The sequence below is a fragment of the Physcomitrium patens genome, chromosome 7 (assembly GCF_059467195.1).
Source record: "Physcomitrium patens ecotype Gransden chromosome 7, ASM5946719v1, whole genome shotgun sequence".
NCBI lineage: Eukaryota > Viridiplantae > Streptophyta > Bryopsida > Funariales > Funariaceae > Physcomitrium > Physcomitrium patens.
This window is the reverse complement of record NC_143416.1, coordinates 717,623-744,775: the sequence shown is the minus strand read 5'-3', so window position 1 is coordinate 744,775 and position 27,153 is coordinate 717,623. Positions and strand designations below refer to the sequence as shown.

Below are 27,153 nucleotides of genomic sequence, written 5' to 3'. Positions count from 1 at the left end.
GGATGTCAAAGGTTGAACCGTAGGCATTGTTAGTGGTATTGTACGTACTGGAGCTTTGGGTGCTTGTACTGTTTTCTGAATATTGCTCCTATCCTTCCTCCTTTTTCTTTTTGTAAGCAACCCCACTGCATCTTCAACGTTCTTCCACTTTCTTGTCAATCCTTCATCTTCTTCTTTGTCTTCAAGAAGGAGTTCTAATTTCCCTTACAATTCTCCATCAGCAGCTTGAAGAAATAGATCAACTTTGTTCGGCTCCAATGTCAATTTTTCTACCTTCGACAATTGAGAGTACTGCCTCTCAAATTCCCTTAGTAGCTCTGTTGCTTGCAAATTCTTATTGGGCCGTTCAATCCATTCCAGAAACAGCTTCTTAGTAACGCGATCAGCATCTTCCAAGAAATATTCGTCTTTCAATGCGTGTAAAAAAACCTCCTATGAATTCCCATAACGATCCGTAATCGATGTAATATGGTCTCTTATCTCCAATATCGTGGCAAGTCCAAATACTTCAACCATTTTCTTCTCAGAAACCCGATTTAATTCCATTTCACGAACATAACATCTTAAATACCTTGAAATATTCCTCCCATCAAATTGATCAATTTTATTGACGATTGCTTGCAATGCTTTGGTTGCCAAAGCTTCCTTTCGATCATTGCTTTGCTGTTGCTGCATTGATAATGAGAAGGCTTGAAACATACTAGCAATAGATGGATCCATATGCATACCTTATCCTTTAGAAGAATCCCCACCAGAAACTCCTCCCAAAAATCCTTCAAAATTTTTATTTTCGTTTTCCATAAAATAAAGATAAAATCAAACGAAATCCAATACCTTCCACCTCAAGCTTTCACGTCGGATTCACCACTTATGTCGTATTACGTGCTTTCCTGCTCGAGAATGCGCCGGACGTCTGACTGTAAAAGGTAGTATGGAGATTCGCCAATAGTCAAGCAGTCTATCAGTTTTTGACTGTTGGAATATAAACGACTGCAAGAATACACCATAAATCTATACGGTTGCCCTTCGACTACTCGTCGAAGTCTTTTTTGTCCCAGCCGGTAGGTCTCTAAACGTTACAGAGAACCCTGAACAACTCAATCTGCTAATCTCCGATACCGCTTTATACTCACAATCTTGTATCCACTAACTGTCTTGTTAGATTAACCCTATAAATTTCATTCACTTCGCATACTCAATCCTATAGACACCCTTTTAATTCTTCATCACAGACATAACTCGATTTCACAAAATAGTCAAGAGTAATCAAACCCACTTCATTAAAAATCCCGATCCACCATTACAACATTGACTTCAGCAACGATTGCCTCAGTCTTCCCAAAACCCTATGATGAAAAAAAAACCCAATTCTCTCTCTTTTTTCTCCGCCCGAAGCATGAAGCTAGCTCTCCGATCCCTCAAAAACGCCCCCCCCAAAAAAAAAACTTATTCTCTCCCCTAACCTTATCCTCTGAATTTCTTCAATCTTCCGTCTTGGATCCAGAATTGGCTCCCACCGTCAGAGCTTTCTCCCCCGTTTTTACCTTTAAGAGATCCTTTTACCGAAAACAACGTTCCTTGAAACGGCACAGAGAACAGGACAGCTTGAAACAGAATCGAAACCTCGTAATCGGGACCACATTGAGTCATCCGACCAATTCAGGTCTCATATTGGCTAAGAGTCCAGTAGTAAGACCCGGATTTTCCCGTAATTGGACTACATTGGGTTGCCCGGCCAATTCAGGTCTCATATTGGATAAGAGGACCCGGATTGGATTCTTGAAATTGGATCCAATTGGCTCTTCGAACGAGGCTCACACGTCGTGTGAATTAGTCCTTTCTCTTCCTGCTGACTCCCGTTATTAGAATCGAATGGAGCATTTCAGTATGCTGCGGCTGACTGTAACGGGGTGACTGAACCTGGCCACTCAGTATTTGCACTGGAGTTGGTCGTTGCTCCCAATATTCGAGGTAACTGAACATTAATAAAAGTCCCCTTTCTTTATATTTTCACGGTATACTCGTGTTACAACACGACAACGTATTAGCAGCTTATAATACAAGCTAATTATGTGGCTCATATATAAGAAACTTGTCTTGCAAGTAAAAACATGTGTCTTACAAATCACTTTTATTTATAACATGAGCTTTTGTATATTTATAAGCATCATTGTTTTTACATGATTAATTTCTTATATCGATTTGATTTGCAATGTGTAGGTATTTTCAAAATTTATCCTTTAATATTTGAAAAACTTATTTTCATCCATTTCAAGCAGCACCAATAAAGATCTCAAACTAAAAACCATTGGAAGGAATATTACCAAAAACAACAAAAGTCTGTAAATAAAATGAACAGCAACAACAATTAGGAATTAGGAGCATTGCTAAGCTCTAACAGCATGTGTCCTCATCAAATCTAGACATCCATAGCAATTCTAGATTGATCAATGGATCGATGGATTGAAGCTTTCGTCGCAATCCGGGAATTGTTTCAGACACGCACACGCACACGCACACTCACACTCCGATCGTGGATCGTCACTTAACCACATCGACAAAACCAGTCGCGTGCACTGTTGCGCAGCGATGAGCTCAACGCCGAGGGGAGGTTCTTGCGATCGGGTCACACGCCAGCTCGACGAGCGGATTGATGTCCAGGAATCGCAGACTGCGGGACCAGGGATCCGCGGAGATTGTGAGTCGGCTCATCGTCGCTCCCTCACGCCCCACATCGTGAAACTTCGCGAGCGGTTGACCTCGATGTCGATTGTCCAGGATGTTTTGCTGCCGTGCCGCATGGTTTGCAGACCATCCCGGATTGAGCGCGTTAGCGACCAGCAAAACTAGCCGTTCTTCAGGATCATGCGCGGTGAGGAGTCCGAATAACTAAGATAAGAGGGTAACATGACCGAAAGTGTCACAACCATAGAAAGGCACATATTCTGGCGACCAGGTGAATCAAATTGGGGATCGTCTCGACCTCGGGAGTGGACATGCCCCAGGACTTTGTATTATTTGGTGATATATAAACATCGCACAAGGGAGGCGAGTTCCGTATGGGCCTTGAACATGTTGAAGCAGGAAGCCACGACCACGGGAAGGTGCGTTTTTATATGTGAAGGTGTGACGAAACACAGACACGGAATCGCTCGCGGCATCGCGAGCGCTTAGCTCCACTTGTCGCTCTATATTTGCCGATTAAATAATAGCTGCTTATTGGCCCACTCCTTCACGTGGAGTTCATTCATCCCATGCCGATCCTAACGGACAGCATCTTGCGATGCAGAATGTCCTGTTCTTCTAAATCTGACACCAGTCACTCACGACTCTCGCTGGCTGGCACTCCGTTGTTTTTTCTCTTGCCTTAGCCTCGTTTGGTTTTGGAAGTAACCAAGAAGCAAAAGGTTTTTTTTTTGTTGTTTTTGTTTTTTGAACACTGTGAAGGTGGAATCTCTGATCTAGGGAAAGCGTGTGATCGTAGGTTACTGCCTAGCTCACTCAATTAGCTAGATCGTTGCATGTCAGAGCGACATCGTTTCCCCTCATCCCAACTCTGGTTTCCACAGATTATTCTTCCTCACATCATGTGGAGGAGTGCTTAAATTTTCGACTATTAATTAGCAGGGCAGAGACAAAACCTTACTCAGCAGAGGGTCTATGAGGCAGCATTATGATGTACTGTGATTGAGGATTATATTATTGGAAAGAGGATCTGAAATGGCTCGAAGAAGGCTGACAAACAGCAACCGTATTCTTGAGTTCTCTACTAATTGTTCTGGACTTTTCAGATTGACTCAGAAATTACAGGAAGTGGCAGACAAGAATCCCTTCGATACTGCACGAGTATAGAGCCAACTGGAACCCTGGCTTCAGAGCAGTGGCACCCTGGCTAGAAATGGCAGTGCTCGAACAATTCGCAGTCTGTAGCAACTCAGTTTCTCTCAGCCACGATTTGAATTTTAATAATTCTAATTCTACGGCTCACAGACTCTGGCCGGAGAGTTAGTGTGTTGTAGGCAAGCCGTGGTAGAATTTTACAGTACTTATTCGTCATGTGGACAGTGTGGTTTCGGCGCCCCCATTCATTCTCTCAGAGTACTTATGAAGAAATTGCGTTAACTGTGTGTTCATTTTGGGACTCCATCGCTTAAAGGGGAAAAAATGAATTATCAAATAATTAAATAAATTTCAACATGCAATGGCATTACTTACCCCTCTGTTGGTCAATCGTGCTCACCAGCTCCTCCTCTCTGGACAGAGGTGGAGGAAATAGAGTTGACCTGTATAGTCGGAATGGAGGATGAAGGAGGTTATTTACAGCTTACTACCGACATTCTAATGGAACATTGAAGCTGTTGGATGTAACAATCGGCATAATATTTTCTACTGCATTCAAATATCAGCTTATGATAGTGAGCTCTTCATGAGCATTAAACTGCCGACGTCCCAACAATATTGTGTTTGGTTGCACTGTATCGTAGATGGTAATTAAGAAAACCTTTCAACACAGAGATGGAAGAGGAAATGAATCCGTTTTCATGCTTGTGTCGAGGTAGACCATAAGAGTGAGAGTTAGTCTATTTATTCAAGCGCTGAACTGTGGAAGTATTGGAGGTCGTTTTCGAGGCTAATCATCACAATGCAATATAGGGTCAATGGTGATAACAACTACAGGTGAAAAGTGCTTTGCCCAGGCTTGGGCTATCACTGTGAACACGTCCAGAACTTCCTCATGTGGTAACCTGACTAAAAATACTTACATCTATGTATTCACATATTTTGAACGCTGAATCAGCTGCAAGACTATAGACAATACAACACACGAATGCCGAAATCACGTGCTAGCACACGGCCAACCTGCACCAACTCAAGAGATGGCTGTGGAATTGGTTCTAGTAAGACGATTGTGCTGGCATGGGGCTGGTTGGATGGCCCTCGGTGCTCATGTCTTCGTTGTTGCATGCGAATTCTTCCCACTCAGACCTGGGAACCAGAGAGATGGGTGAAGATTGTCAATATTCATCGGTAAAGAACCCATCAAACCCATGCAATTGGCTTGCTCGCGCAAAATCGTTCCATTCCGGTGCCCACGGTGCAGTGGAATGAGATTTCACGTCAGTGAGCTCTGGGAATGTTAAGCAGGAAAAGTCCCAAGAAGCTGGCAGCTCACACAAGTTGCTCCAAGTCTGAGATAGGTCTGGCTCCATGGTTTGAGGGTAAAAGCTGGAGGAACTGATGAGCCCAGTCGTGGTTGTTTGAGGCTGCACAGACCAGCCCAAGGGTAGGTCTCCGTACAGGTCCTGCGAATCCAGCGACAGTGATGTCCTCAAGCTCAAGGGAAGCATGCACTGAATATTGTCAGGATTCTGAGTTGGGTCAACCGGTCCCTGGTTTGAGCGGCAACAAACCTCGGAAACGGGTACGTCTCGAGGCAAACCCACCACTGAAGAGTGAGAGACGACCCCTGAGTTCGGGTAAGAAGCTGTATCGGCAGGAGGAGAGGCCATTGACAACGAAGAGTCGTCGGAGTAGGGAACTTGCGTTGAAAACAAACAGGGGTTGGAATTGATACCAAGTGCATTCCTTGTGCCTGTCCTCATACTGCGTGGACTTGAGTCCACATACCGGGAGACTACTTGTGCTATGGATCCTGCTACAACTTCGAAGCTGGTCTCTCGACAGTTCTGAGTCAACGCCTGGGTGATCTCAGCACAAGTAGTCATTGAGTCATCGATGTTGTCCGTCAAAGTGGACTCAGCCGAATGAGAAACTTTGCCCTGTCGAGTGACTACAGCGGTCCCTTTCAAAGCCACCTGCAACAAACACAGAAGAAGCAAGTTAGTGCAACTCGCCAGCAATAATGAAATGGTATCCTGCTGCCACTCAAGTAGGACGAAAGAAAACCTGCGAACGGCGACTTCGGCATGATAAAAATTTCCGCATCCAGGCTGGGATTCTTAGGACACTAAGTAGGTCTAAACAACCTCGTACCCTCTTGTAAAAGATATCCCGAGAACTAGGTGATAATCTGACTCGGACATGTACCTCACAAGAATGTCGAGGAACTGTGCCAGAATCCAGCAAATTAGACTTCGTCGTCGTCGAATTTGCGATCTCATCATTGTCATCATCTTTGAGGACGAGACCTGAGCACTGAGAGGCACTATCACCGCGAAACCAGTGGCTTCCGTTGGTGCACAAGTCTCTTGTACCAGTACCCTCGACGTGGTTCCTGCTAGGGGGGATGAGCTGGGGAAGTTCACATACACGCTGCGATCTTGGCGGATCACTGATAGCGCTTGCCAACCTCTCCACATTTTCCAGCACGTCGGTGTAGTCATGACATGACTCCACCGACGACTGATGAGCTGCGCCAATATCATGGTAGTTGACCAAAACCCGTTGGAGTTCACCGCGCGAAAGGGCACTGAACCAGTCGAATTTGCGCTGTTTCTGGGCTGGCTGGGCCAGATTCTCCTTGGAAGCTCTCGAAGCAGTCAGCGCTGCGGAGAGAATGCATGTTTGGTGAGCGGGATAGACGAAATTGGTCCGGGCTTTCAGTCCTCGCATCGACCTTGCCGCTGCAATGGAGGTCAAAATCATTAAGAACAGGCAAACTTCAACTCTTTCTCACAGCATGCGGGCTACGGCAAACATGAAAACTTGCAAACAACGGCTGCTGAAGATGAGGAGATCAGACCAAGACTATACCAGTATCGTACGCTAACGCAGCCTGCTCTGCAGTGTCGAAAGTTCCTAGCCATCGTCTCTCTCTCGTATTCGGATCTCTGATTTCGGCGGCATAGCGCCCCCAGGGCCTCTTCCGGACCCCCCTGAAACGTCCCTCCTGAGGCTTCTTCACCCTGTTTACTCCTACCTTCTCAACCTTATGAACTTTCTCTACTTCTCGTGAACACATCTCCGCCACTATCCTCTCTCAATCTCGGGTGATTCCTTCAACAACCTTCGATCTCGAGAACGACCAGAGGATTGGTAGCATTTTTTCCAACGTTGAACTGGTACACACACCCAGGCAGCACCGCTTGCAAACCAGCAGTGTGAAGCTCTTCCAGGCTGGCGGAATCCTTGTCCAGCAACCTCCAGATCTCGACGAGCACTGCAATGCACACAGACTGGTTCGCCCAAGCGCTACTTGTCAGTGGGGAAGTCAAGGGACGATATCGACGATGTTGACGCGGTTCGAAGCCGTTTTTTCGTGAAGTTGAAACGCACATACACAATCTCTTCCACAAAAACACACACACCCACGCAAACACACACTGGCAGACGCTCACAGACCTACCTCCCTCCCGAAAAGAGTTGGGTAATAGTCCAGCCGATAAATCCAATACCGTTAATGCCGATGACTCCGCCGGCGGTGTACAAGAATCCGGTCGGATGTCAGAAATAAAGGTATTTCCCTTGCTGTGCGAAATTTGCAACTCTAGGCTGGCCTACTCTCCTGCGTAGGCAGATTCTTGAGCTAAAAGAAAAACAATTCTTACCACATCTTTGTGACCTAACATATTCGACATCCTTTCTTGACCACAGCTGCGCTGTCACCGCAAACTGATTTCCTCTGGGGGATGATTCTCTTCGTAATTAAGTTCGCCAACTTCGATGAGGACTGTAGCCGTAGCAGCTTGCCAAAAAGTTGATCCCTTCCCTATGCCCGTAGGAACTCGTCTACTGTAGTGATGACGACGTCGACGACGATGAGAGGCTTTTGTGCATGCCCTTGCCAGTGTGTGTGGCCATCTGTATCCAACCATTGGTTGCCAAAAGAGACGTCCACCATCCCTTTCGATCCTTCCTTTTCTTTGACTTCTGTGCCTGTTGCTGTTGCTGGTGTGAGCTTTGCTTTGCAGCCTCATGTGTAGATCTGGAAATTTTCACCATGGCCATCTGAATCTCCTGAATGCTGCAGGAAAACCTTGTTGAACTTTCCATTTGTTCCTTCAGTATTGAATTCTGTAGCTTTAGAATTTACCCACAGTTTGATTTAGTTGCTCATGTGATATAATTTGAGTCTTAGTTTGTCTTCTTTGTGAGAGTTTTGTTTGAGTAAGTAGATTTTACATCATTTTGTATGAGGATGATCAGATGTTAAAGGGAGTCTAGGACATGGTGATGATGATGTGTCACAGAATGCAACACAGTCAACTGCAGAGTTCATGTGTTTTACAAAACTCTAGTCAACTTTAGATTAAGTAAAAATAAAATGATCATTCTCATCCTTTTTTATGGTATTGTTAGACAGACTATGAAGGCCACCTCACATGGTGACTAGGCATTGCATTCTTGGTTCAAAGCATGCTTCTAACTACTTTTTCTATTCTTTCCTCTTGCTCCTCAAAATAATCAAAGCTCCAAATTTAGAAAAGTTATGCCAACAAGAGTAAAAACAACTGATCAATTGGTTACTTTATCTATGTTCGAGGTATGGTGTGATTGAGAAAATGATTTGAATGCAATCAAGTTATTTGGACCCATCTACTTGGCACTCAATAGGACAAATCCTTTTACACAAAATCATTAATATCAAAAGGAAAAAATGAAAAATGAAAACCAAAAGAACCTGAAAGTTGGGTTTTTTATCTCAACCCAATGAAGTGTGATCAAGACATCCTTGTTGTCTTTTAGTGTAGTAAAAATTAAGAATTTTTTAAATGAAGACAAAAAATAAATACATAAATTACCCTTTTAATTGATACACACCATCATCTACTTTGGTTTGATTTAGATACTTCAAAGTACAAACTAATCATACTTTTGAAAAGAAAAAGAATAAATTTTATTTAGAAGTCAATGTTCACTGTTAATAATCTAGAACATGGGTTTATGATATATTCCACAAATACTATTTACCATACCAATCTCCATATCCAGCACCCACACATAGCTCGTTTCCAAGCACCATTTGGTGTTCCATGACTTGTCCACCTTCATGGCCTTTCATGAATTGAAAAGGGGGTCCACTAGGGCTTTGCCAACTCTCAGCCTAGCCAATATTGACAAGAGTAGATATGGAGATATTATAACAGAATTTATGGAAATTTATGCTAAAAAACATGCCAGTCATTAATGGTAAAGATTAAAGCAGGAGACATAATGCTTCCTTTTTGATGCTGTGGGAAGCTTACTTAGTTCCTTTGTCTTTTTAGAGCCTTGTGGACTCTGAAACTAGATGAGAGTGAACATAGTTTCCTTTGTCAAATGATTAATAAACTTCTATTCAAGTGAATGTCAATTTCTACATTTGCTTAAATAGAAGTTTATTCATGACAATGCAAACTCAACAAGTGTCTTCATGAAAATTAGTTCAATAGAACTCTCCAAGTTCTGTAATGGTTCAACAATGCCATTGTACATGTTTAATAGGTTATTCTACTAGTTGTGAAAAAATTATAATTTCTCATTCTGATGCTACCATACAATATGAAATTCATCCTACATCATTTTTTTTTTTTTTTTTTTTTTTTTTTTAAAGCAGTTCCATGATGTAAAGAGATCCTGCAGTAAAATTCTAATACTGCTTTGATGAAGGTTATATCATTGTTAGATCATTAATAAACTTCTATTCAAGTGAATGTAGAAGATTTCTAAACATTAATTATTTTCATCCACAAACTATGCGAAGTTATATAAATATAGATTTTACAAGCTTGAAATATTTTAACAATTCAAAGTTTGATCTTAGAAAATAGATTATGCAATAATATAAAAAGAAAATAAAAAAAACTTCCTTGGATCCTCGTTTAATTTCTCTCAATTTACACATAAAATTTTGATAGTATCTTATACAACCTAAATTTTTTAAAGATGGAAGAAGAATTAATAATCATGTCAAGAAAAAACAGTAATTGCTTTATTTGACCATTTTCTTTAACAGTACTAAATTGAAAGTGGCTTCAATAAAGGTGTCTAAATTATGTGCTGCTTTTAAACTCATTGCATTCTACAAAGACAGCAGACATAAAAGTTAGATTGTTTGTGTGTGAAAACATAAGGTTTCTTGAGTTTTAAATTCACTTCAGTATTGGTTTATGAATTCTTGTTGATTTCACCTACAAAATATAATCAAAATAATTTGATTTATAATGGTTATGATTAAACAAACATATATATATATATATATCATAACTAGGAAATTCATATACAGAGGTTTCATGTACTCACGTTTATTGAAGGAAATTGAACAAACTGCATAAATAGCAAGTCATGGCAAAAAAGTAATTTAGTAAAAGTTAAATGCATCAACTTTTATGAAAAGTAATACAGAACACCAATTCATCAACATCATAAAATAACAAAACTTCGTCTAGACTAGATATATAAATATATCTATATAGATACAGAATGGATGAAGTTACAGTAATGTGCCGATATAAGGATGAGATCATCCACATTGAGAATGGAAAGGCTGGTGGCGGTATTAGGCCACGCTTAGTAAGTCATCCCACTAATCAGAAGGAGGCTTTAGCCAGATAATCATGCGGGATCCTGACACAGTAGTCGGGAACGGTTTCTGTTCCCCATTCCAACCTAGCCGTTCCCCACCCACACCCCCTTCTGGGAACACACCTGAGCGCTGATGAGGAACAATCCTGGCTTCGCTAATCTTGATTATTAACGCGTGATTAACAATGATTATGGGCCCCAATAGTTCAAAGCCGATTCCTGGCTGTCGTGGCCGGGGGTCATGAGACAAATGGGAAAGGGTTAATGTGGGTATCAAGGGGGAAAGGGGAACCCATTTGAACACTAATGGATTTTGTTCCCTTTCCATTTTTGTATAATTTCCTCATTCCCTCGTTCCCAAATTATATCCCCTTGCTAACATTACTCCCTTCTCTAACTATTCCCCTCATAGCCCCCATGACATGGATTTTTTATATTTATATTTATATTTGTTTTAATATGCACATTACTTTGCATGAATTCAAAATAAGGTTTTTCTTTACTTTGAGCGACTCTTTCCTCTTTCTTTGCAAAAGATGAGTTTTATCCTTTAGCTTCTGTGACGATTCCATGGTTGTCTGCATTCTGATTCCTTAGTAGGTTGCAGATTCCACATGGAACAGTCCTGGTGGTGGATGGTTGCTGGAGCATGAGCTAGTTTCTACAGCAATCCCCCCCCCCTTTGTTTTTTTTGTTTATTTGTAGTAGAGTGCTTTGCTATCTCCACAAACACACAGAAAGATAACAAAATTTACATGTTTTAATTCAGTTTCTTGCTCACTTACCCAGCTTTAGTTAGGTATGTACTAATGTGGATTATGACCTGATTCACTAGATAATAACGATACTCATACCAGATTTATATGTATATATGAATCAATCTGCTTTTTACACTGTTAGATTCATAGTGCCTACAGTTCACAACCTCATCCACTTCACAAAAATAATAGCTATCATCATTTATATCTAATATTAAACAAACAATTACAAGTGAGGACCTACATGCTTACCATAGTCAAATGCTGTGTGCATGAAGGACCAATCAGCTCAGAGAAGAGTAACAACAATATGAGCAACTTAATGTGGGTGCAAACATTAATTCTTGTCAATTTAACTGGTCATTTTGTTTAGAGGAATATTTAATTAGCTCATCTAAATGTTAAATCAGCCCACAGTTAGTACAATTCAATTGTTATTTCCACCAGAAGACATGTTAATCATTTTCATTATTTGGTATTCTAAGAAACTTATTCTTTTTGTCGTATCTCTTGTGCCAATTCTTCTTCATGATTCATCTCAGACCCCTCTCCAACTTCTCTTTGATGTAAAATAGTCTTCATGCTGCTTGTTTTTTCCTTTGTAGTTGGCTGCTCACACTTAAATTCCTTGCAGTAGGCACTCTACATTGTGTCCATGAAAAGTAAACCTACACACTAATCTCACATGTTCTTCTTCCTAGCTGTTCTGTTGCAACCCTTGCCCAATCCTCACCACCATACATAAAATGAGGATTTCTATTCTTTGTTCCTCTCACCCTTTGCAAAATCAACATATCACAGTGTGCAAAATTGAGGGATCCATGAGGGACTGTTAGCCTAGATATTGCAGGAGAGAAACATAATGAAATCATGTGGGCCAATCTAAGTTTTATGTTGATTGGCTGATACTTGTTTAACTTTTAACAAAAACAGAAAAAAGATCCTAAAATTCAAGCTGTTTTGTCCATGAAGCAGCTCAAATCTCTTTAAAGGGAGTAGTTATGAAATCTGAATTGGGTGTCCTATGAAATTCTTGATTGTTGGGAAAAAGAAGAGTAACAGAGAGAAAGAGATAGTACCATTATGTGTAATGTCACAGCTGCTATATATATATATATATATATATATTCCTTTTTCTTTTTATGCACATCCCACAATTTCAGGTTGAAGGATACCAGGCAGGATGTGAGAGGATGTGCAAAGGCAGCATTGCTATGGACCCAGCTCTGGAACCATGATGTGTTGCTGTGTCATTTCCCATAGGTGGGGGAAGTATCAATGCATTCTAGAAGCTAGAATGGTGGATGGAAATATGAATGAATTCTTTTGTTCATATGTAGATTTTTTATTTTTATTTTTAATTTTTTAAAAGGTGTGCCAGGCAAATACATGGTGGAGGGATTTGGTACAGGGATTTACTGTTGACTTGAGCTGAGGCTCTGTTTCAGGAGGTGGGGTCCAAAAGCTACAAGGAGCAGAGATTTGTCTTTTTGGAAATCAGAATGACATTCATGTTGTTGAATTGAATAAAAAGCAGTGGGCCAGAGAATGGTGGATGACTGATGATAGGTCTGATTTGTCCCCGACATCAACCCATGGCTCATGCGGCTAAAGCATTGGTATTGGGTTGACCCTGGAACTTTGCAACAGTGACAGTAGCATCCAAGAGCAGGACATTCAGATTTGACCCGAGTTGCCTCCAAGAATGTTATCTTCTTCCACATTCTACCATGCAGATATGATGCATGAATGAAACAGTGAAGAGCATAAGAAATGTTCTGACAAATACTTGTAAGGTGTAATATGGCATGGACAGGCTTGTGCCAATCTACTGATGGTTTGTGTGTTCATGTGTCACTCCCCATGCCTGTGACCAGACTGTCTGCTCTCAGGAGTGGCCTACAGTTTCCAAAAGAGAGAAAGATAGAGAGAGGGCCAATTGAAAGGTCAAAGACAGAGTGGTATTATTTTTCTAGTCTTTTTAAAATTGAAGAAATAGGAAGTTCATTGTATTTAGTTAGTGAAATTGAAGTGAAGATATTGAGTATACACACCAGCAGAATACATTTAAAGAGGGAAGGATATCATGTGAAAGGTAGGCAATCATTAAATACATGAATGATATAAATAAACTTTTGTCCATGTGCCATAGTTCCATCCTTACTTCATCAACCAGAGTGTTGATTTCTATTCTTCAAAAACATTTATGAAACAAGTGATGCCATAACAAGATGGAAACGAATGATGTGCATGGAAACCTGCACGTGTTTCCAGTATTATATTACCTAAAGAAGAAATATAATAATGCATTAAGTTCAACAGGCGTCGCAACTTCAGTGAGATGCAAATAACAAGGGAGTTCATTGCCACACCAGGCGTGGTCCGGACAACGATTAGCTGCTCCGTAGAGAGCAGTGCTGGACCAACAAGGCATGGAAAAGCCGGCTGTTCTGTGACGGCTCTCACACGAATCAGGCGGAGTGGTGCAGGATATGGTTGCATGCTCCGAGTCCAGCACGGCACAAGGCCATGTGTCGCAAGTAGTGAGAGCCTTAGCATCTAGCAAATCCGGCTCCAATTCTCATGTCAGTAATCAAGCAAAGGATTCGTGCTCTGGTCGCAGGGGATGACTATTGCCCAACAGAACTACGATCTGCACCCTTCAGTGATTCGGCATCCTGAGATTCCGCATGCACCAACGTGGGGTGCGTCAGTCACACTCGTCTCATTTCTTCGACCCCCCCCCCCCTTCCTGCGTTCTTTCCACCGTCAGGATACATTCTACTCACTAAGCCTGCATGCGCTTGCGTTTGGAAAGGACCTTTTGAAAACGGGAGACTTGGGGGCCTTGACACCCGTCACAGGTGGGTAGTACAGAGTTCATTGAATGTGAATTGCAGGTGAAGATGAAGAGTTGCTGAGAGACCAAGAAAGGTTCGCCGCCAGATTGAGCATCCAAAGGCGCCATGCGGTAGTTACTGTAAATCCAAGCTTTTCTAGTTTCCATCACGACCACGGTGCTCAGCTACCCCCAAGCAGCGACGGGACCGCCACTTGGCTGGTATAGGTAAACTACCCCAAGGCACACTCTCGTCAGCCGAAATGCAAACTGAATGAATCTAGGTCATGACCACACCCCTGCTCGGTGAGGCGAGGCGGATGTAACCGATCTACATTTGTTCACATTCAATTGGCAAAACTACGTCTTCTTTACTAACTTGAAAAGAAAAGAAAAGAAAAGTTGAACAGTGTTGAACTTCGGCTGACGAGAGCTTCAAGCTACGAGAACTTGGGAGAGCTTGGGTCTGGGTCTAGGCGACGGTAACAGATGGTTCCAGGCAAGGAGACTGGCACCCAGTGCCTACACTAGTGGGCGCTCGTCGCAGAGATCGTGTAGCAGTGGGAGGACCAGGCCGAACGGGGTTACCGGCAACGACTGACTGGACTTCTGACAGATCCGGCCACATGGCGTCACCAGGTGGGTTACTTGTTGACCATGTTCGCGTTGAGGGGGAGAATCAATTCTGCGAGGAAACGAGGTCTTCTGAAGCTCGGTGAACTTGAGCTGCAGATGACTTCCCAAAGATAGGCCAACTCGCCGTGACTTGCACTCCATGCCTCCTCTCGGATCACCGCTAGACTTCGTGGATCCACAGTGTCGTCTTCCCTTTCGTTTCGACCACCATTACTTTACACTCTTCGACGAAGTCAGCGTCAAAGGGCACGGTGAGCCGAAATGTGCTGGAGGCACAGAACAATGGAATCCATGACACTGTCGCAATCTTGCGAGTCTTTTCCTATTAATAATCGTTCTTCTTTGTGGCCAGAATATACAATTCATGCGTTTGTCTTTATTCTGATCCATTCGATAAGCCATATTCTGATTTTTTCTAACAGTAGTTTTGCCCTGGTGAGGCAAGATAGGTCTCAAGCTCTTACCCAGGTTGCATGTCATATAAGAGAACATTGGTGTATCTAATAGAGGTTGATCCACTTCAAGGGTTTGGGCTGGTTCAAGATTATTTGATTCAGACATATGCCCTTTGTGGTCTACAGGTCCATGAGTAATAAGTCAATATGAAGATAAGTTGTCTCAAACAGAAAGATCACACTTGATGCATAATAGTGACAAACAGCCATTATATTCAATGTCAAAAGTCAAATGTGAAACATTGTGTGTTTTAATGCACTTGTTTGCAACAAGCATCATAGCCTACTACTTTTGTGTCCTTTTAGGGATTTATAGGATGTATGCAATATGTATACATGCATACATATATACATATACAAAAGAACCATGTATATATGTAAAAGGTAAATATAACATTTGTGAAATGATAAAAGAATATGACATTCAATTTTTTTTTAAATGGATTGCATCCTTTGTGTGTGAGTATATATACAGTTTTATTATGTATTTGTTTTATTCATGATATTTTTAAAGTTTTAGATTCTTTTTGAAACTTGTGACTTATGTTTTTAATAATGATTCTTATTAGTGTGTTTTTATTTCATTTTATTTCAGATTTTAGTTTTAAAAAAATTGGAAAATTATATATATATATATATATATATATATATATGTACACATATACATACACACACATATAACTTTAGATTTTCAGATACCAATAAGAAACATAGAATAAAATTTGAGTGAAGTTCAATTTAACTAAGTGAAGGTATGTTAACCGCTGAATAAAATAGGCAAAAAATACTCTAAAAATCATTCATATATATAATAATTAAAATGTAAATAAGTTGTAGAATTTGACATCTTGGTTCAAGTCTTAATTATATCAATTTCTAATGTATTGACAATGTTACAAACACTCAAAGATACAAATAAAAATAAAAAATAAAAACCAACTGATTAATACACATGGAGTGTGCTGATGTTTTAAAACTTATCTGAAAGCATCCCTAAATCCATATTAGAATGATCTTATAATAATACTTTAACTCATTTCAATTTCAAAGTCACTGGATAATTTGCACTTCTTGAGTTTTAATCCTTTGAATATATATTGTTACAAATCACATTCTTTCCACAAGCTACATACTGTTGATTTCTGAGTTTTGAGACATAATTTTCATGAGTCTATAAAATGTTGACTTCTAAGTTTGAGACCAACTCTCTTTGGGCCATATAATGATGACCAACCAAGCTTGAAATGACTATTTTGTTTTATTTGTATAACTTTTATTTGCTACAGATAAGGTTCATGTAACAAAACCTTGAATACAAGGAGTGGATTGGGGGAAAAGTGAGTTTGAAACAGGAAACATGAATTACTAAACATGTGGATGTTGCAAAGCTTTAAAGTGGGGTTGGGCTCCAAGTTACACAAATGGGCCCATCCTCAAGCTTTCTCCCATACAGGTGTTGGAGGGAATCCCTCACCCATACATCCCTCCTCTAAAACAGCAATTTATCCATTGATTATTCAATGAGTGGACAAAGAAAGTGAAAAAGGACTTGCCAAGCTTTTCCCTCCACTATCCCATATTAATTGCAAGGTTCTTTTGCTATTAGGAGCCAATGCACCAGACTGTCCTCTGTTCCATGGAATATTGCACATCACACCACCATCTTATCACAATAATTGGGTGTTTTTTGTAAAACGAAGTGTCCATTTGTTTAATTAGACTTGTGTGGCCAAGACATTAAGTGCCTATGCTCACAGTAATGGGGGCATGGTGGGGGGCACAGTAGGGGCAGATGACATAAATACATGCGCACAAATTTGGATCATAAATATAAAAAATCATTTCTTTCTTTTGCTTTTTCTTATTAAAAAAAAACACCCTCATCAACCCTTTTCCAATAGGTAATCAAGGGCGACCATCCATGACCAATCTCTCTAATACCCTCACTAAACCACAGTTTAATACCACCTTTAGACACCACCCAAGAACACCAAATTAGCAGGTGGAGTGAACTGCAAGGATCCAAATAACAGTAACCAGGTTTTTTTGCCTTCTGCAAGGGCTTCATCTGCTCTTTAGAGTTACATTTTTATAATAGAATTGGGGTTTACTTGATTTAGTTTCCCTCTGATTCTCACTGTCTGCCCTGTTCTAGAGTCAAACAGTGGAGAATGGTGAGAAACAGGCTCACTCACAGGATGAGCTCTACACTAGGTTGCACACGATTGTGGTGCAGATCACATGGGATTGTGAATTCATGGACTCACGACATCGATATCGATAAGCCACATTGCGCAGATTCCACGGAGGGATATAAGGAGGATTACGAGAATAAATAATATATTCAGATGAGTGGTTCTGAACAGAACCACTTATTCGTACAGAGTAACAAGTTGATCTTAAAGATGAATGACATAAACGAATGCCTCTAGTCGTCTGTGAGCTTTCTACTCCAACAGGCGCGCCCTATCGATGCCAGTCGAGGTCGACCACTACACACTCCAAAACACGAGCTCCGTTGCAAACCTGGAAGCTCGCACAAGTTGCGCATGCTTTGTCGAGGTGCTCACCCGATTTGTAGCACCTCTAATGCTGTCCAGTAGGTGGGGAGCTGGAATACCGTGGGCTCCGACTTAGGATTTCAGTGTTCGTAGAGAGCATGCCATTGCAGCTGGACATTCCGGACCGTGCACTCCGCTGAGGTGTTTGCAGGCGATCGCATGGACCTTGCTCCGGATTTATGCGTGGCTGCGTCGGTGTGACCCATCACGTTCGGTTGGTATAGATTCCGTGGATCTATCAACCTCGGGAGCCTCTCAAAACTTCATGTGACGTGAGTTTGCCCCGGTCGAAACATACAGACAGAACACTGATCTATCTATCTATCTACTATCTACTATCTGTCTGTCTGTCTGTCGTCTGTCTGCCAATGAGTCTATCTTTATATCTGGCGATAGGTCTGCCGACGCTTGTGGACATGACGGAATTGTACTTCATGGTTTTGGAAGAGTGGACTACGTAGGAAAGAATCGAAATGGTTCCTACGTTAACAAAGTATGCTTATCACCACCCACATTACGCTTTTACACTCACGAAATATTGAGTCCCTCACTTCATACAATAATTGAACAAAACATGAAATGCTGCATCAGTTTCAAACATGGTACTCACATGGCAAGTGAGAGGATGTGCGTCTTGTGATAACCTCGGAATTCTTTTGCGGTCCCGCACTAACAACCATTGACAACATTGTGCATATGACGCATTCATTTTAACATTTATTTCCGTTACGGTTTTTGTTTTGTGTAGAAAATATTGCCAAAAATATATGTTATATTATATTATATTTTATGAAATCATGTATATACACAAATACGAATGAATGAAGGAATGAACACTGAAACATTTGGCACACAAAAAGGTTTTGTTTAAAATTGTTTACAATTGTTTAATTCTTTTCCATCATATCCAAGAATTCACCTATTACCCAAAACATTCATGACTTGGATAAGGGGAAAGAAAAACAAGTCCTTAAAATGAGCTTATGCCATTTCCATGCATACATAAATTAGTAGATAAAATTATAAGTTCAATGTGAGTTGCTTGGGGACAGATATTTCAAAATACAAGTATCTTTAATTTTATTTATTTCAAAAACACAAAATTGAATTATTGTGCAGAATTTGAGACAAACATTTTTAAAATTTATCAGAAAATAAACGTATCATTTGAATTTTAATTATTTTTGAAGAAAGTAAGCATTGGACAAGCAACAGGGAATAACGAAATGAGTGTTGAACATATTTTTACTATTGTAATCAGTTTGTAAATCTAATATAATTTGACTCCATTGTTTAATTGAAGATTTCTGAAAAAAGATAAATTTTCAATTTTATTACAATTAACAACCATGAACTAAAATTTTTAAAATAAAAGAATAAATTGAATAGTCAATAATAACAACAAATTAAATATTTTCATGTCATAAATCTAATAAAATAAACAAAATTCTAAATTTTATTTTAAAATAAAATAAAATAATTTCATAACATAGATAAAACATAAAATTTACAATACCATGAGTGTAGTTGGAGTAAGCCCATGAAACGTTACATTTCTTTTGTCAAAATTAACTTACTTCATTATTTTGAAGTTTGGCTTGAATAGTTGTCGTAATAATTGATAGCATCTATATAGTGAGAAACATGGGTTATTGTGCCATGGAGTATAAATTCATAGCAACAAATTTGGATTTCGATAGATCTTGGTATATTTTTGATGATTATATTTGATAAAATAAAGACGTTTTTAAGAATACAAATATAAAACTTATTTATTTATTTATTTATTTTTTAAAACACTGTGTGTGAATTGCTACAACCTATTTCCAAGTGTTGGATTATAGCCCTAAAATTTGGATCCATGAGCAGCATGGGCAACCCACAATTGGGTTGGATCTGCATAATGACACAGTCATATGAACATTGCCAACCAAATCCACATGAGAAAACATAAAATTTATGAACAAAGTGTGCATACAAATGAAAAAAGAATCTATTTGCAGATTTCCCAGTTTCTATTCTGTGCCCCAGATTTGTAAGGTTCCAGATATCCCAATCTGGTGATCCTTCCTTGCATTCCAAAGGGGAGAGACAAAAGGGAAAAAGTAAAGTAGTGGGGCTTTGCATTGTGTTTGAAATCCCAAGGACATATCCAACTTCCCATATTGTGTAAGCGCTACAATTGATAAGACCCTGAAATTAACCTTAAGCCGCCGACCGTGGGACTCGAACCCACGACCACGTGGTTAAAAGCCACGCGCTCTACCAACTGAGCTAGGTCGGCTTGATGGACAGATGTCATCATAATATATATAAATCTGTTATTTATTTTCAGTTGAAGGTTGAATGCCTTTTATTTCAAAATCATATACTCATCAGATATCAGATACTTGATGTACCATGATTATTCATTTAAAAATGGATAATTATACATATATATTTGAATCTATTTAAAAAAAACCTTTAATATATGTGTATTTTTTTCTTATTAATTGAAAAAATTATCATGAGTTTTTTAAACATAAAAGTTCTTATCAATATCCAGACAGTTGTGCATTCAATGATCAAATCTGAAACACTTATCATGTTTTCGATTCCTGTAAACCTAACTACTGTTTTAATGTTAATTCAATTGATCATAACATTGTATTTGGTGCTACTTAGTATTTAAGATTCTATTTAAGATCTACTTATAAATCAATGTTTATTTACACAATTTGAATTTTAATATGTGCGATGTTAAATCTATTGAAACATTTTTATTAATGGTTTTATATTTAGTAAATGTTTTCTTTGCATATTAATAGGCCTATATATGCTATGCTCAGACATTGTTTATGCATGTTAAACTCTCTATTTTTAATCTATTGTATTTATCTCTCTAAATATATAACTTTCAAATTTTTATTGGCTAATCTCTGAAGTAATGTATTAAGACTTACTTTTTCTTTAGTATCTCAGACGATCTCAACTTATTTTGTACTTTAGTTAAATGCAACAATATTACCATTCTATCATTTATTAATTATGGTAAATATAGGAGATTTGAAATTTTATTGAAAATGCTATTTTAGTAACGTTCACATTAGAAAAGGATATTTCGAATATTTTTTTCATTATTTATTTATTTATTTATTTAAAATATTGATCTAGTGGTATTGCTAATTTATTATTGGTGTAAACCCGTGATAATATTGTAATTGACAAAACCTCAATACCAGCCATTCTTTCCATATAGACTTCAAGTATTTATTTTATTTTATATAAGCATAAAATGAAGCAATTTCTTCTTGTGTCACTTTGCATAAAATTCAATAGGATTTTTTTGAATTTTTTTCAAAATTTCAAATTTTTTTAAAATTAAAATATTATTAGATTTCAATAGCTATTAAAAATCTAAAATCTGTATACCTTAGCTATCTTAAAAGACTATTTTTATAAGTAAAAATACTTTTAGATGGTTAAAAGCTATAAAATATTTAATTCATTTTAATTTATTTTAAATATTATAATTTTATGTATTTCATCTAATTATTGTTATTCATATCATCAATATTTTTAAATACATATATATATAAATATATATACATATATAAATATTAATTACAAATTTAAAGTAAATACAACACATAAAATATTATACACAAATATTATAATCAATTCAAACACCACTCAAAATTTTGCTTTTCATTAATTTTTCAATTGATTTTAATAAAAAAAATTTAAAATATTTATTTAAGATTTGATGTATATATATATATATATATATATATAAAAGCTTGCTATGTTTAATGTGAATAAGATATGGAAAATAATCTATTGATTATAAAAATTATTTTTATTTTAATTCTATCTAAGCTAAAATTCCATCTTTTAATGAATCTATGCAAATCTATGGTTTTTTCAAAGAAAAAAATATAATTTATTTTTAAACTTTTTAAATTTTCATTTTAGTAACCACATCACTAAGTTATACATATAAATAATTTCTTAAAAGACTATATTTATTTTGCTATAGAAGATTACTTATTCTTTAGTATAGAAAATATTTATTTTAAAATAATATATATATATATATATATATATATACACAAATTTTTCAAAAATATTTTTACACTAAGAGGAAAAGATGAGATGTCACAACCTTTAAATCCTTTCATTGATTGAAATCAAAAAGCCTTACTTAGTTGATTTTATTCTTGAAAAGATAAACTTTAAGGCCCAAAGAGAAAAATATTTATTGTAAATAAAAAGAATTTTTTTTATCTCTTACATGGTAAGAATAGTGTTGTCCCTCAAAATTTCTATTAGGTTTATTTGTAGAAGTAGATGTTAGAAATAAAAATTTTAAAGTTTTATTTTATTTTAATTTATTTTTCAAAATAATAATTATATAATAAAAATTCTATATTTCTATAATTTTTATGATTCTTAGGATTAAAATACCATATATTTGGACTTATAATAAAATAATAATTTAACCTATTTTTTAGCCTTTATTTCATAATAGTTTCACTCTATAATATATCTTAAGATCAAAGTTTTCAAAGGAATTTTTTTTAATCATATTAAAGACCTTAAAAAGCATTTAAACCATGGCGTTGAAAAGTAGGCTCTTTGGTATTATTACCTTATAATATTCAAGTATCACATTAAGATCAATATTACTCTTTTAACACTATGAACCTTTGTAAAAAAACAAGTATAGAATCTTTATATGTACCAAATTGATCCATTATTGAAATTCATCTTAAATATTTTAAAATATTATTCTATTTATTTTATTTAATATTAATTTAAACTATCAATAATAAAACAAAAAAAATTACTTTATAAAATATTAAAATATTTTTTATCATAATATTTTTTCTACCTTCATTTGAAATGATGTATCTTAATAATAAATAAAAGAAACACAACTTAAAAAAAAATTACATTCAATCTTTTATCTTCATTTGTACTTTTTAAATAATTGTGGCATTAAAGAGATAAAAAATGAATAGCCAGTAGATTCAAATCAAGAGCCAACATTTACTAACTTACCAAACAAGACATTGTGATTATTCCAACCTTCAAGATGATATAATAATCATGAAGACATTGAAGAGTGACATATTCTTCTTCAAATAGATGGTGAGATATAACATACTTGGTATCACAACCTGAAAAGAGAGTCTCAATCTTAGGTGATTTTATTGGAAGTAAGAACGACTCTTGATGGTATCACAAATGTTTTTTTTTGAAAGAAGTTGTAAAAGTCTCAACAATGATTAAATAATAGGGTGGTCTTTTCACTTTGGAATGGGACATTACTAATAGTTGAGAGGACCTATCAACTATCTTTGAATAGGACAAAGATCAAAATACATAGTAAATATAATTTTTTGCATCTAAGACTTCATTGATATGTGAACATTACTCTTTGTGGAATTCATTTTTAAAAAGAGAGTAATGTCAGTGACATATATTTACGGTAGTTATTATTTAGATAATATGAAAAGGTAAAAAATAAAATAAAAGTAAATTAATTTTATAATTTCTTCTAGAAAAGCTTTCTAAAAGGTTTATAGATGCTATTTTTACTTTATATATATTTGTAGTTGATTGATAGATTAGAAACTTAATCAACAAGTTAATCACAAGCCACACATGTTAGTAGCTTGCAAAATAAGTTAATTTTGTAGCTTCTATATAAAAAGCTTATCTTGCAAATTAAGATCTGTATTGTATACGTGTTGAAATAAATCCATCATTTGAAATGATGTATCCTAAAAAAACAACTTGAGTAGTATAAAATATACACTTTTCTATCTTGGCATAGAATCTCACATCTCTTAATTTTTGTAACATATGACAAATATAAAATTCATATTCTTCTATATTCTTAGAATATATTAAGGTATTGTGTAGATAACATATAATAAAATCGTCCAAAAACTATCAAAAGACATCATTAATTAAATGTTGAAAAGCTGTTGGTGCATTTATTAGTCCAAAAGGCATGACATTATATTCAAAATGTCCGTACATAGTTCAAAAGACAATCTTCCATTTGTCTCCTTTGATATGTATTAGATTGTATGTCCCTTATAGATCTATTTTTGTATAGATTTTAGCTTGATCCAACTGATTAAGAAGTCTAGATAATAAAAATAGGGAGTACTTGTTTTTTATGGTGATCTTGTTGAATCCTTGATAATCAATACACATCTATAATAATCCATCTTTTTTCTTTACAAATAAAATTAGAACTCCTATTAGAATTTTGGAATGGCATATGGAGTTCTTGGCTAGATTTTTTTCAATGTACTTTTTGAATTTAGCCAACTTATTTTGTGATAAACTACAGATTGATCTAAATAGTAATTGAGCTTCTTCTTAAAGGTCAATTAAATGATCATAGAAACCATGTTTTGAAAGAGTATTTACATTCTTGTTTTTAAATATATCTTAAAAATCTTGATATTGACTAAGAATGCCATTTGAAGTCTTTGTACCATTAGAAATAAGTGTGATATAAATGATACAAGGTGATCCTTCTTTTGTAGCATACAAGAAAGCTCTTACACCTACAACTATAGGTTTAGTTATACTAGACTTATGTCTTTTTATTTGATTAACTATATTCTTAGTAATACTTTCAAAAAAAATTAAGGCTATAAAAAATCTAATTTATTCAAAGATTGCACTTATTTAACCAAGATAAATCTAAAATGACTAGATTAAAAGAAGATTTAATGATATTAAGTACTCTAAAGCTACTTTGATCATTAGTTATTACTTTTAGAAGAAATATTTTATGAATAACATCTTTAGTGAATAACAAACAACTATCTATGACTTCTACATGAACATTTTTATTTTTATTTTTATTAAAGATAGGTTATGTCTTTTAACAAATTCTTCATCTAAAAAATAAGTTAAGACTCCTAAATCTAACAAGGCAAAAACTTTGTGATATTTAACTTCCAAACTAATATCTATTATAAAATAAGGTGACAATTTTGATGAGAAAATAGGATCTATATTAGGTATTATGCAAGGTTTCAGCTACACGGTTCTTATTGTAACTAGACAAACTTGTTTTCCAATATGTTGTCTTTCTAAACAATTATAATTTTTATTTTATGATTGCCTTTCTTTAGATAATGTTGAATAATGTGCTTTGATTCTCCAAAATATAAATATAATCCTTTTTAATAATAATTCTTTTTTTGCTTAATGAGAGATTTAAAACATATTACATTAATTTGTATATCTTCTACTTCTGAAGGTATGTGTTAAGAAGATGTTGGTATTGCCATTGAATTATAATGACGTTGAGGCCTACTTATATAATTCTCAGACCAAAATTCAAAAAATTGATTGTCACACTTTATAGCAAAATTAATTGCTTGACTCAATGTTTGAAGATTGGATAAATTGAGCATCAATTTCTTTACCTCATATTATAATTCATAAAAAAATTGGCTAATGAATGTATGATCATCTCACTTAATATCAATCACAAGTTAACTAAATTGTGAAGCATATAATGTTATAGATTGATTTTTTTATGACAAAATATGGATCTTATTTGTTGCAATATAAATTGCATCATGTTCTCCATACATAGATCAAAACTCCTCAAAGAAAGCATCCAAATTATCTAATATTAAGTTACATCATTCAAAAAAAAGATAAAAACCATGATAATATAGAATTGAAAAGTAGTATTTTAATAAACCTGACTTGTGATCCTGGAGTTGGATAGCTTTGGAATTAAAGTTCAATTGCCAGTTGTACTTTATTGATGAATCGTCAAAAATTTAATCTTATACCATCAAACTTCTCAAGTAAGGTAATTCTTGGTTCTTTAGTGCTTAAATGGTGTTCTACCATAAGAAAAGAGATATAATTTGGTACAAATGTTGAAGCAACTCCAATCATTTCTACATCTCTACTTTCTATCATTCTTATTCTTTCTTGTGATAGTAAATTGAGTTGATATATTGCAAGCACTAATTCCTTCAATTGTCTTTGCATTTGTGCCACTGAATTCTTCATTTCAACAAATTTTTCCATAATAATACTTAAAAAGAAAGAGATATTTAATATTATTGAAGATAAATAAAAGAAAGAACTTGAGAACAAAAAAAATAATATCAACTTAAAAGATAGTAATCCATAACTTCTACTATGCTTATGTCTTATCAAGATAAAAAAAATAATCTTTTTTTAATTAAAAAAGATAAAGCTCTAATATTAAAATTATATTCTTGTCAATCTTTTAAGGAAAAAAATTCAATGATAAAAAATAAATAAATGAGAATTTTTCAAAAATATATAAAAAAATAAAAATAAAAAACGATATATATTAAAAAAAAAAAAAAAACTAAAATGGCTATTGCCAAACGACAAGAAAATTAGAGACTTCTTAAAACTAGACTAGAAGTAAAAAAGGAATTGACAAGAGTAAAAAAGGCTTCACTCTTGCCTCTATATATACTATCTACTTAAGAGCTATGTGACAATATTCTATAAGACCTCCAAAATGTGTTGATTTTGCACAACACATATCTTAACTTGTAAGGCAAGTTTTTTTATATGGGTACTACATAATTAGCTTGTTTCATAAGATACTAATATATGTAGTATGTGGTTAACTTGTTGACTAGGTTTCTAACCTATCAATCAACTACAAACATATGTAAAGTCAAAGCAATATTTATAAAACTTTTAGAAAGCTTTTTTAGAAAAAATTATAAAATTAATCAATTTTTATCTATTTTTATCTATTTTTATCTATTCATATTATATAGGTAATAATTATAATAAATATATATCTGTGACAAAAGAAAACATCAAAAGTTCAATGCAAAGGCAAAGATGGGTATTTTTATTGGATATTAAAAGATGAAAAAAGGATATGAAATTTTTCTACCTGAGGAAAAAAAGATGATTCTTAGTTAAGATGTATTTTTTCTCAATAACAAGGATGAATTATTTGATGAGCCATTAATCCTTCAAGAAAAAATTGGAGAAGATATAGATCATAGAAATAATCTTGATTTACTAGATTTTTAACATCCAAAAGAATCAAAAATATTCCAACTTCAAGTCTCAAGATTACATGTACATGTTGGATCAGATGGAAGAATAGTTGAAAAAGAGACAAATCTTATATCAATAGAAGTAGTGGAATTCCATGAACCAGAATTGGAGGTAGTCATTGAAGCTCTACTATGAAGATATTATTATGTAGATGGCATTGACTCAATAAATATTATAAATGGTAGTAGGATGCATTTAATTTAAACATCCAATCCATCATGTAAATTAACTCAACAAATATTATAAGTGGTAGTAGAAATCCAATTTAGTTTCATTTTTCATACATAACATCTTAAATATTTTGAGATGTTTCTTCCATATAATTGATCAATCTTATTTTCCACTAC

General features: G+C 35.8%; 1 protein-coding gene, 1 long non-coding RNA gene and 1 other non-coding gene across 3 annotated transcripts; all 3 read right to left on the bottom strand.

Moving 5' to 3' along the window:
* Nucleotides 1–4,569: 4,569 nt before the first annotated feature.
* Nucleotides 4,570–6,923, bottom strand: LOC112284361 (uncharacterized). Its single transcript, XM_024524101.3, has 3 exons — nt 6,715–6,923; nt 6,049–6,584; nt 4,570–5,816 (listed from the first exon to the last, which is right to left on the bottom strand). The coding sequence occupies exons 1-3, from the start codon at nt 6,920–6,922 to the stop codon at nt 5,016–5,018; spliced, it is 1,545 nt and encodes a 514-aa protein (XP_024379869.1). The 5' UTR covers nt 6,923; the 3' UTR covers nt 4,570–5,015.
* Nucleotides 6,924–18,863: 11,940 nt separating this feature from the next.
* LOC141045593 (uncharacterized) lies at nt 18,864–20,220 on the bottom strand. The gene is made up of 2 exons (XR_012217870.2): nt 19,534–20,220; nt 18,864–19,341 (listed from the first exon to the last, which is right to left on the bottom strand). It is a non-coding gene; the product is annotated as an uncharacterized LOC141045593 (long non-coding RNA).
* TRNAK-UUU (transfer RNA lysine (anticodon UUU)) lies at nt 19,925–19,997 on the bottom strand. The gene has a single exon. It is a non-coding gene; the product is annotated as a tRNA-Lys (tRNA).
* Nucleotides 20,221–27,153: the final 6,933 nt, after the last annotated feature.